The 12017-nt window shown below is 41.9% G+C and overlaps 1 protein-coding gene across 3 annotated transcripts in view; it reads left to right on the top strand.

Moving 5' to 3' along the window:
* The window catches only part of dyrk1aa (dual-specificity tyrosine-(Y)-phosphorylation regulated kinase 1A, a), a 142919-nt gene that overhangs the window by 109997 nt on the left and 20905 nt on the right, over positions 1–12017 (top strand). For all 3 annotated transcript variants that reach the window (XM_068041192.1, XM_068041189.1, XM_068041190.1), the window contains exons 5-6: positions 991–1179; positions 11061–11208. In XM_068041192.1, coding sequence (XP_067897293.1) covers positions 991–1179; positions 11061–11208 — 337 coding nt within the window. The remainder of the gene's footprint in view (positions 1–990; positions 1180–11060; positions 11209–12017) is intronic.

Here is a 12017-nt window from a genome sequence, read left to right as displayed (position 1 = left end):
AAGCAACCTTGGAATGTTAAAATAGCAGTACAGTTACATGAAAATGTGTGTTGTCTAACATGGAAGTGATTTATAAGAATGCATTTTCGGATTGCAAGGAGAGAAAGTGTTCTGTGTTGGAATTGCTTAATCACTGTAATGTTGATCATGACAAATGGGAGTTAGGATTTTTACAGATACACCAAGAAAATACTGTTCATATCAGGTGTTAATTTTCAGACAATAGGATATTCCTTGATGAGGCAGCCTTACAAAAATGTTTTGTTTTCCCTTCCCAGTGGCAAGCTTGCATATATCGTCTGAGGAATCAAGCTATTTTGATCTGGGTTTGTCGACATTTAGCACTTGATATTGGCAGAGTGTCTCTGTCCTTTGCAACACAGATCCATGCTTCAGATGGTGTCTGCATTTTTATCCACATGTACAAAACTAGAAAATGATAGAAAACCTTCCAGTAAACAGTTAACAGACTCCAGCTTAAATTTGTCATCAACATGTAATTACTTCTGAGTTGTATATTCATGCTGCCTGTAGGGTCCCGACCTAAAAAGAAAAGACTTAACAAATGGCAGGCAAGATTTGCTTTTTAAAAATCCTGTTTCTCGTTACAATTTAAATTGGAGAAGCATAGAATATTTACTATCATTAGAAAAGGAACAGCTTCCCATTTCTGTCATTGTATGATGAAAATCATATCTAAGGGTTCAGATGGCATCACCATCTGAGCTTTCCCTCATTTCACTTGAATGCAGTATTTTCTCACTCTACCATTTTATTTTGTTCAGTGGCTTGATACAAAATATGTTGCTGATAGCTTCTTCAGAAATGAAATGGTCAGTGTATCAGATATGTAAGCAACTTCTACTCAGTTTGATGTTGGAGAAATCTAGTCATTGTTGGATTTTCCTCTTCAACAAACATATGGTTGGAACTCGAGAACAAACTGTATAACGGCTATTCTATCAAGTGATATTGTTTTTTGTATTTCAGGTGTACTATGCAAAAAAGAAAAGGCGGCACCAACAAGGCCAAGGAGATGATTCAAGTCATAAGAAGGAAAGAAAAGTGTATAATGATGGCTATGATGATGATAACTATGACTACATAGTGAAAAATGGGGAGAAGTGGATGGACCGTTATGAAATTGACTCCTTGATTGGAAAAGGATCCTTTGGCCAGGTAAATATTGATTTTTATAGGTGAACTAATTGCCCTTGAGATTGACTTTTCCACAGAGAAAATTTTGATCCGTGCCCTTTCAATTGACCAGAAGGTTATAAGTTGTATCCACTAGACATAGGTTGACTTTTTCTCCCAGCTAATCCTGTTCCTGATAGTTGTAATATTTTATGCTGATCTTTAACAAGACAATGAATGAGAATTTTCCTTTCCATCCCTTAGTGTCTCTTATTTAAGTTTAAATAGTGGTTAGATTCTATTCTGAACTCCCATTGTTTCTTGCTCATGTGCCTTAAAAATATAGTAATGTTAGTTGAAATTAAAGGCCTGCTACCCGACTCGAACCTGACGATGTGTTGGGTTCGGGCTGGGCCACTCTTCCGGGTCCAGCCTTTGGGCTCGGGTCGGTCTGGGTCAGGGACACAGAGCAAGAATTGCAGGTAAGTGTTAAAAGTTTAAAAATTTACCTGAGCTGCGAGTCCGGGACGTCAAGCGGGGAAACTCTGAGTCTGCGTAGTGAACGTGTGAGCATCTCTATGATGTCATCACGCTCACGCTGCAGCTCCCTGAAGGTTGGGAGTCGGAAGGTAGGTAAAGGGAACATTGTGGTGGTCGGGGCGGGGGGTGGTGGTGGAAATGGAGGGACTCGGGCCGGATTGGGCTCCGGTCCAATGTGGTTCCATCGGGTTTGGGTCGGGTTTTTTTTTTGTGACTTGAGCAGGCCTTTAATTGAAGTGGTAACCACCTGCTTTCTCAGATTGCAAACCTGCTGCGCTGTTCTTACATGCAGGGTCTACCTGATTGCATCAGGTTGCTGCAACACCCCCCCACCCCCGCCCTCCACCCCCAGATCAAATAGCCCACAACAAATAAGTAACTGAAATTGAGGAATAAACTAAATCTGTGATGCCCCTACAGGATCTAAGGCTTCCTAATGTCAGTGGTCTGTGGTCTTTTCAGTCTCACTGATTCCAGTTTAAAATTTTGATTAGAACCCTCCATTCCCCTCTCAGTATTGTAAACATAAGATGCTTTCATTATCGTGTTCTCTCACCATTTATCATAGGCAATTCAAGCTCATCAGAAGTGTAGATTTAGTTATTCTTCAATGTTTCTGTGCTCTCACCTATCTAGTTTTTGAGAATACTTGGCAGATACTGTCTCAGATATGAGACATGAACCACAAGTATTAGGTGAGGTCAGAGTGAGTGTTGGAGAAGGGAGTAGTTCCCTATTTGATGGGAGTGGACTGAGAGTGGCTCCGAGAAATGCAAAGGCAAGATTACAATGCATATGTGTAAATGCACAGTGTGGTGAATAAGGTTGATGAGCTACAAGCACAAATAGCAGTATGGGAATATGATGTAGTGGCAATAACTGACTTAAGAATGGTAAGCACTGTGTGCTAAATATAGTGTGTTCAGAAAAGATAGAGGGAAAAAAGGGAGGTGGAGTGGCACTACTGTTGAAGGAAGGCACTGTCGTGTTGTAAGTGAAAGATGCCCTTGAAGGGGCAAGGACAGAATCTATTTGGTTAGAGTTGAGGAACAATAAGGGTACAGTCATGCTACCAGGGGTATTTTATAGGCCTCCAAATAGTGAGAAAGAGATAGAGGAGGAAATTTTCGGGGAAATCACCGATGTGCAAGAACTATAGAGCGCTGATATTAGGGGATTTTAATTACCCAAATATTGATTGGGATAATTTTAGAGTAGAGGATACGGAGGGAAGGAATTTCTAAAATGTGTTGAGTACTTCCTTGATCAGTATGTTCTCAGCCCAACTAGAAAAGAGGCATAAATAAAAACAAGAAATGCTGGAAATACTTAGGTCTGGCAGCAGCTGTGGAGAGAGAAGCAGAGGTAACGTTTCAGGTCAGTGACCCTTCTTCAGAACGAGCAGATGTTAGAAATGTGAAAGGTTTTAAGCAAGTAAAGCTGGGTGGGGCAAGAGATAACAAAGGAGTAGGTGAAGTAGCTTTTATATTAGAAAAGAGGCATTGCTGGGTCTGGTGCTGGGAAGTGAGGTGGGCCAGGCATCTGTGAGGGAGCACTTGGGTAAGAGTTATCATCGTGTCATAAGCTTTAGACTAATCAGAAAAGCAAGGAACAAAATAAGCTAAAATGTCTAGATTTGAAGAGGGCTAATTTCAACACGATGAGAAAGGATCTAGCCAGGGTAAAATGGAACCAAAGACCGGCAGGAAGAGCTGTATCGCAATGGATTATCTTTAAGGAGGAGATGCTTTAGGTACGGGCTAGGAACATTCTAACAAGGGTGAAAGGTAGGAAACCAAGAACAGGGCTTAGTTGACAAGGAAGATAGAGATGAAGAAACAAAAAAAAAAAGAGGGTGTATGGTGCATGTCCGGTGAACTAATGAAGTGAGAACTAGGCCATATACAATGGGGAGGTGAAGAGGAATGGCAGAGAATGTGAAAATAGGATGGCAGTCAACATAAAAGGGAGCACAAAGATCTTCTGCTGGCATATCAATAGTAAGCGAGTAGCAAGATGAGGAATGGGGCCTATTAGGGAAAGAGAGGCTAATATATGTTTAGAGGTGCAGGTCAAGGCTAATGTACTTAATGAGTACTTTGTATCAGTGTTCACCAAGGAAATGGAGGCTGACAAAGTACTGGTCGAAGCAGAGAGAATAGAAGCAATGGAGAGGATAAAAATTGAGGGGGAGGTACTAAAAAGGTTGGCCATGCTTAGGGTTGAGAAGTCACCTGGTCCGGATGGCTTGCATCCCAGGTTGCTAAATGAAGTGGCGATGGAGATGGTGGAAGGGCTTGCCGTTGTCTTCCAATCTTCCCTGGATATGGGGGAGGTGCCAGAAGATTGGCGGGTGAAAGATGTGACACTCTTATTCAAGTAAGGCTTTAAGGACGGTCGTAGCAACTACAGGCCAGTTAGTTTAACATTAGTGGGTCAGGTTTTAGAACCAATAATCAGGGAAAATATGAGAGGGGTTTGAGTTAATTGAGGATAGCCAGCATGGATTTGTAAAAGGCAGATCATGCTTGACTAATCTAACTGAATTCTTTGAAGTAACAGTGTTGATGAAGGGAATGTAGTCAGAGTTATACAGCACAGAAACAGGCCCTTCAGTCCATCATGTCTGTGCCGGCCATCAAGCACCGAACTATTTTAATCCCATTTTCCAGCACTTGGCCTGTAGCCTTGTATGGTATGGCATTTCAAGTGCTCATCTAAATACTACGAAAATGTTGAGGGGTCCTGCCTCTACCACCTCTTCAGGCAGTGCATTCCAGATTCCAACCACCCTCTGGGTGAAATTTTTTTTCCTCAAATCCCCTCTAAACCTCCTGCACCTTACCGTAAATCTATGCCCCCTGGTTATTGACCCCTCTGCTAAGGGAAAAAGTTTCTTCCTATCTAACCTATCAATGTCCCTCATAATTTTGTATACCTCAATCATGTTCCCCTTAGCCTTCTCTTTTCTAAGGAAAACAACCCTAGCATAGCTGAAATGCTCCAGCCCAGGCAACATCCTGGTGAATTTCCTCTGCACCTTCTCCAGTGCAATCACATCCTTCCTATAGTGTGGTGATCAGAACTGTACACAATACTCCAGCCATGGCCTAACTAGCATTTTATACAGCTCCATTATAACTTCCCTGCTCTTATATTCTATGCCTCAGTTAATAAAGGCAAGTATCCCATATGCTTTCCTAACCATCTTATCTACCTGTGCTGCTGTCTTCAGTGATCTACGGACAAGTACACCAAGGTCCCTCTGACCTGCTGTACTTCCTAGGGCCCTACCATCCATTGTATATTCCCTTGCCTTGTTAGTCCTCCCAAAATACATCACCTCACACTTCTCAGGATTAAATTCCATTTGCCACTACTCCGTCCACCTTACCAGCCCATCTGCATCGTCCTGTAATCTAAGGCTTTCCTCCTCACTGTTCACAAAACCACCAATTTTCGTGTCATCTGCAGACTTATTGATCAACCTCCTATATTCACGTCTAAATCATTAATGTACACTACAAACAGCATGGGTCCCAGCACCAATCCCTGCAGTACGCCACTGGTCACAGGCTTCCACTCGCAAAAACAACCCTCGACCATTACCCTCTGCTTCATGCCACTAAGCCAATTTTGGATCCAATTTGCCAAATTGTCATGGATCCCATGGGCTCTACCTTCTTAACCAATCTCCCATGCGGGACCTTATCAAAAGCCTTGCTGAAGTCCTTATAGACTACATCAACTGCTTTACCCCCACCTATACATTTCGTCACCGCCTCAAAAAACTCAGTCAAGTTAGTCAGACATGATCTCCCCCTGACAAAGCCATGCTGACTATCCCTGATTAATCCCTGCCTCTCCAAGTGGAGATTAATCCTGTCCCTCAGAATTTTTTCCAATAGTTTCCCAACCACTGATAGACTCACCGGCCTGTAATTACCTGGTTTATTCCTGCTACCCTTCTCAAATAATGGTACCACATTCGCTGTCCTCCAGTCCTCTGGTACCTCTTCTGTGGCCAGAGAGGATTTGAAAATTTGTGTCAGGGGCCCTGCAATCTCCTCCCTTGCCTCACATAACAGCCTGCGATACATCCCATCTGGGTCTGGGGATTTATCACTTTTATGCCTGCTAAAACAGCTAATACTTCCTCACTTTCAATGCTAATATGTTCAAGCATATCTCAATCCCCTTCTCTGATCTCTACACCTACATCATCCTTCTCCATAGTGAACACAGATGAAAAGTAATCATTTAAAACCTCAGCTATATCCTCCGGCTCCACACACAGATTGCCACTTTGGTGCCCTAATGGGCCCTACTCTTACCCTGGTTATCCTCTTTCCCTTAACATACTCATAAAACGCCGTAGGATTTTCCTTTATCTTGCCTGCCAGTGTTTTTTCATGTCCGCTCTTTGCTCTCCTAATTAGTTTTTAAGTACCCCCCTACACTTTCTATACTCCTCTAGTGCCTCTGCTGTTTTCAGCACTCTGAATCTGCCATAAGCCTCCTTTTTTTTTTTCCTGATCCAATCCTCTATATCCCTTGACATCCAGGGTTCCCTGGACTAGTTAGTCCTACCCTTTACCTTGATGGGTACATGTTGGTTCTGAACTCTCATTATTTCATCTTTGACTTCTACTGATCTGATGTCAACTTTCCTACAAGTAGCTGCTCCCAGTCCACTTTGGCCAGATCCGGTTTTATCATAAAATCGGCCTTCCCCCAATTCAGTAACTTTATTTTCAGTCTGTCTTTGTCCTTTTCCATAACTACCTTAAATCTTACAGCGTTATGGTCACTATCCCCAAAATGTTCCCCCACTGACACTTCTACCACTTGTCCAGCTTCATTCCCTAGGATTCGGTCCAGTACTGCCCCTTCTCTTGTAGGACTTTCTATGTACTGGCTCAAAAAGCTCTCCTGTATGCATTTTAAGAATTCTGCCCCCTTTTAAGCTTTTTGCACTAAGACTATCCCAGTTGATATTGGGGAAGTTGAAATTCCTTACTATTATTACCCTATTATTTTTACACCTCTCTCAGATTTGCCTACATACCTGCTCCTCTATCTCTCCCTGACTGTTTTGAGGCCTGTAGTACACTCCCAGCCAAGTGATTGCCCCCTTTTTGTTTTTAAGTTCTACCCATATGGCCTCATTTGAGGAACCTTCTCAGATATCATCCCTCCTTACTGCAGTTATTGACTCCTTGATCAACCGTGCAATGCCACCTCCTCTTTTACCCCCTCCCCTGTCCTGCCTGAAGATTCTATACCCTGGAATATTGAGCTGCCAGTCCTGCCCCTCCCTCAACCATGTCTCTGTGATAGCAATAATATCATAATGCCATGTGTTAATCAATGCCCACAATTCATCTGCCTTACTAGTAAGACTCTTTGCATTAAAATAGATGCAATCCAGAATTGCATTTTTCACTTGTGCCTTAACAGGTCTATATTTGCTCTACCTTCCAGACTGACTGACTCATTTTCTCTTCTATATTTGACTGTGCATCACCCCGTACTCTAACTCCACTCTGTATCCCATCCCCCTGCCAAATTAGTTTAAACCGCCCCCCCCCCCCCCCCCCACAACAGCACTAGCAAACCTCCCAGCAAGAATGTTCGTCCTGTTCCAGTTCAGGTGCAACCCGTCCAACTTGTACAAGTCCCACCTTTGCCAGAAACAGACCCAGTAATCCAGGAAACTAAAGCCTTCCCTCCTGCACCACCTCCTCAGCCACACATTCATTTGCTCTATCCTCCTGTTCCTATACTCAATAGCACGTGGCACTGGGAGTAATCCAGAGATGACCACCTTTTGAGGTCCTGCTTTTTAATCTGCTACCTAGCTCCCTAAGTTCTTGTTGCAGGACCTCATCCCTCTTTCTACCAATGTCGTTGGCACCATTGGATATTGTTTAGATGGATTTTAAGAAAGTATTCGGTAAGGTACCGCATAAAAGGGCTGGTTAGCAAAATTGAGGCTCATGGCATAGGAGGGTCAGTGTACAGCTGGATAAAAAAGTGGCTTAAGGACAGAAAACAGCAAGTCATAGTAAATGGTTGCTTTTCAGACTGGAGGATGGTAGACAGTGGTCCCCAAGGGTCAGTGCTAGGACCACTGCTATTTTGGATATAAATGACTTGGATCTTGGAATACAAAGTAGAATCTCAATTTGCAGACACCACCAAACTTGGATATGAGGCAAACCGTGAGGATGATGTACCACCTGCAACAGGCCATAGATAGGCTAGCACTATGGGCAGAGAGGTGGCAGATGGAATTTAATAGTGACAAGTGTGAGGTGATGCATTTTGGTAAAAGGAATAGGGAGAGGCAATATATACTTAATGGCACAGTTCTGAAGAGTGTGCAGGAACAGAGGGACCTGGGGGTGCATGTGCATCGACCTTTGAAGGTGGCAGGGCATATTGCGAGAGTGGTTAGTGAAGCATATGGGATCTTGGGCTTTGCATGTAGAGGCATGGAGTACAAAAGCAGGGAAGTTATGTTGAACCTTAAAGCTCTTGTTCGATCCCAGCTGGAGTACTGTGTCCAGTTCTGTTCAGACTTCAGGAAGGATGTGAGGGGCTTTGAGAAGGTACAAAGAAGATTTACCAGAATGGTTCCAGGGATGGGGGAATTTTAGTTCTAAGGTTAGGTTGGAAAAGCTGGGTTTGTTCTCCTTGGAACAAAGGAGATTGAGGGGAGATTTAATAGAACTGTACAAGATTATGACAGGCTTAGATAAATTAGACAAAGAAAAACTGTTCCCATTAACAAATGGTACAAGGACTAGGGGACACCGATGGAAAACTGTGGGCAAAAGATGCAGGGGGAATATGAGGAAGCAATTTACGCAGTGGGTGGTTATGACTTGGAACCTGGTGCCCACAAGGGTGGTGGAAGCGGAGACGATCAATGACTTCCAAAAGTTGGACAGCCACCTGAGAGAAATATACTTGCAGGGCTACAGGGATTGAGCTGTGGGGAGTAGGACTGACTGGATTGTTCCATGGAGAGCCGGCATGGACTCGATGGGCCGAAAGGCTGTCTCCTGTGCAGTAAATAACTGACAAAGAAATGGGGCATACATTAGTGGAACTTGACCTGAGCCTGATGCCTTTTTCATCCTGCTTTTACTTCTGTTTCAACACCTAGCATGCTTGAGGAAGCATATGTGGACCTGATTTCCCTCGTATCAAAATTTGTTGAAGGCTTAAAGTTTCTTGACAAAAAATATTTTGTTACATTGGTCAAGCTAATGACTAAATTCATCCCCTAGTGAATACACTTTACAAAGCAAGGTGCATGTTCACAAATCCTTGAAGGTGGAAAGTTGATGGGGCAGTCAAAAAACCTTATGGGGTACTTGCCTTTGTAAATAGATTATGATCAGCTGAGGAGGGGTCGAAGGGCTCCCCTCGTTTCCTTCTTGTTAGACTGCAACAGGGTTTATTTTTTATAAGTGAATGTACTCGCCAATTCAGTGAGTGTTTCACTATTTGTGGTATGATCATAAAAGAACCAATTGGACAGGTTTTCTAGAGTTTAACAAAGAGGTGAGCTTTATTGTACTTAAACCGATCTAAGTAAAATAATAAACTATGCTCCAACTTTGTCTCACACGTGGGGTTCACAAACACACGCTAATAGGTTACAGAGTGGGGAAGGATAGATTAATTGGTTAAAGTCCAGAGCAATAAAAATGGGTATACAGTCTGTGGAGTTTGATGACTTGTTTTCCAGCTGTGCTCGGTGGTCCTGAGGTTTCTGGCTTGTAGAGGTGGCCAGATTCAGGGTTTTCTTGGAGAACAACGATGCAGATGGTTTCTTTCACGGGGTCTCTGTCTGCAGCAATGATCGACTTAGGTGGGCACAGCCAGCAGGCAGGGTTTGAAACTTGCCAGGTAGACTGTGGGGAGAGAGAGACCCCACTTGGGTCTCCTGATCAATGCCAGTTGCTTGTCTGTTGCAGAGAGAAAGAAATGCCCGCTTAAACCATACAGATGGTGGGCCTGTCACATGCTGGCTCAGTGTGCATTTCCTCTTGCAACTTAATTAGTCTAGGACTTCCCTTCTCGCCATCAGAGTCCCATTGTTCAAGTGATTACCTTTGAGTGATCCGTCTCCACCAGTTTCATCTACCAGTTTGCCTTTAATGTCTTGTTAATGGAGACTGGCCTGATGAGACACTCCAAACTTCTCAAGTCATTGTTCTGGAGGGGACTAGCCAGACAGTTCGACTCCCTCTTGATGTAGTGGAATGCAAGGGATTTTGATGCAAATTTCGGTGGCCATTTTAGTTGCTGGTTATACCTCAACTGGAGTATTGTGCATAATTATGGGCACTTCAGGAAGAATGTCAAGGCTCTGGAGAGAGTACAGAGGAGGTTTACCAAGATGTTTCCAGGGATATGGGAGTTTATTATATGGAGAGATTGAAGAAGCTGGGAATGTTTTTGGAGCAAAAGTTAAGGGGGATCTAATAGTGGTGTTCAGAATCGAGGGGTTTTAATAGTCAGTTGGGGGAAACTGTTTCCTCTGGTAAGTGAGTCAGTAACTGGAAATCATAGATTTAAAATAATTGGCAGAGAAACTAAAGGGGGAATTGAGAGAAATTTCTTCTGACTTTGTTGTCAATAAGATGAGTTATGTAGGTTGTGCACGTTCACCATCAGCTCTATTCTCTGTTTCACTTCAGAATGTGAGACTATTGGATGTTAGAAACGTTAACAGAAGATTATGTTGCCTATTGAAAAGATTTTCCTGATTTGAGTTATAAATTCAGAAGTTTCATCTCGGTTGAACGGAAGTGACTGCTTTATGCCCATCGCAAGATTTTGATTACATAACTTGTCGAGTTAAGAGATACTTTGCAGTACTATAATGACTTCTGTGTAACTGCAGGCTCATATTTGAACAGCTATGTTTGAAGTGACGAGTCAGTAATACTCATTTGGATATTCTCCAGATAGTAGGTATTTGGTTGGTATCCACAAATCTCCAGAATGAATACTTATTTGCCTGGTTTCGCTGTTGGCTTCTTGTGCAGTATCACTTATTCCATTTGAAAAAGAAATACGATTCGTTAGTTTGATTTGTCAACGAAGAAGCTTGTGGCGGGTGAGGGAGCATGTTTCAGAAATAATACACTGCAAGCCATCATTATTCAGCCTACATGTATAATATAAAATTGAATGCTGTATACAAGATTGGTTCTGGTCAGCGAATCTGGTATCTATACCAGATTGAGTTTTGTTTCATTTCAAATTGTCTTGTGTTTAATCAGATCATCAATATGAATTATAGCATTTTCTGCAAACAAATCTCTTTAGAACATTTGTTAACTTTTCTGTCTTGATGGTAGGTTGTCAAAGCATATGACCGTGTCGAACAGGAGTGGGTAGCAATAAAGATCATAAAAAACAAGAAGGCATTCCTAAATCAGGCACAGATTGAGGTTCGGCTGCTTGAGCTGATGAACAAACATGACACTGAGATGAAGTACTATATAGGTAATGACGGACTATTTTGCTTAAAATTTAAAGGCATTTACTTCATGTATATGGTACACTACATGGATAAATGCAATTCTAAAATTTAGTTCTCTCTATTTGATGTGTTACTCAATATAGCATTTCCAATAACTCTGAAATCGATTATTAATGCCAAGGTCATTTGAAAATTACTGACGAATTAAATTTTGTAATGACTTCTTGATTTAGTTTCCGAGGTACTACATAATGTTACTTGCCTGTGTTCCATTTAATAGTTTTATGCAGTCACTTTTAAAAATAGTGTCTTTTTACTTTGCTCACCTTAAAGCTATTTACTTTCTAATTAATAAAAAAAAAACTCATACAAAAAATGAGAGCAGTAAAATCTGGTTTATATAGTGTAGATAAAGTAGCTCAAGTTGTGTTTTCTAATATATCCCTAGTTTAATTCTTTCCAAAGTTCAGATAGGGACTTCCGAAAGAAAGCAGTCGTGTAGCTATTTGGAAGTTTGTCCAGCAGATCTCACTTCGCAAATAATCAAAAACCAAAGCAAATTCTAAAGACAGATTTGAACAAATTGCTCCATTTAACAAATGTGATCATCACTTTGCTTTTGGATGTTCCTCTAAAACAACAATCTTTTAAGTTCTAAATTGCTTTTGCAACCATTCTTTACATGGTTTTATTCATTTTACTTTTGGCATTTGACTGACTGGAAACCGCTTCATAGACTTATCAACCAATTGGAAATAACTTTTGGATATTGTTTCCATCTAAAATGCATGGTCGGAGGCAAAGGAACGAAGGAAATGTGCCCACTTTGCCG

The sequence above is a fragment of the Heterodontus francisci genome, chromosome 10, assembly GCF_036365525.1.
Source record: "Heterodontus francisci isolate sHetFra1 chromosome 10, sHetFra1.hap1, whole genome shotgun sequence".
Classification (NCBI taxonomy): Eukaryota; Metazoa; Chordata; class Chondrichthyes; order Heterodontiformes; family Heterodontidae; genus Heterodontus; species Heterodontus francisci.
This window is presented reverse-complemented; position numbering and strand designations above follow the sequence as displayed.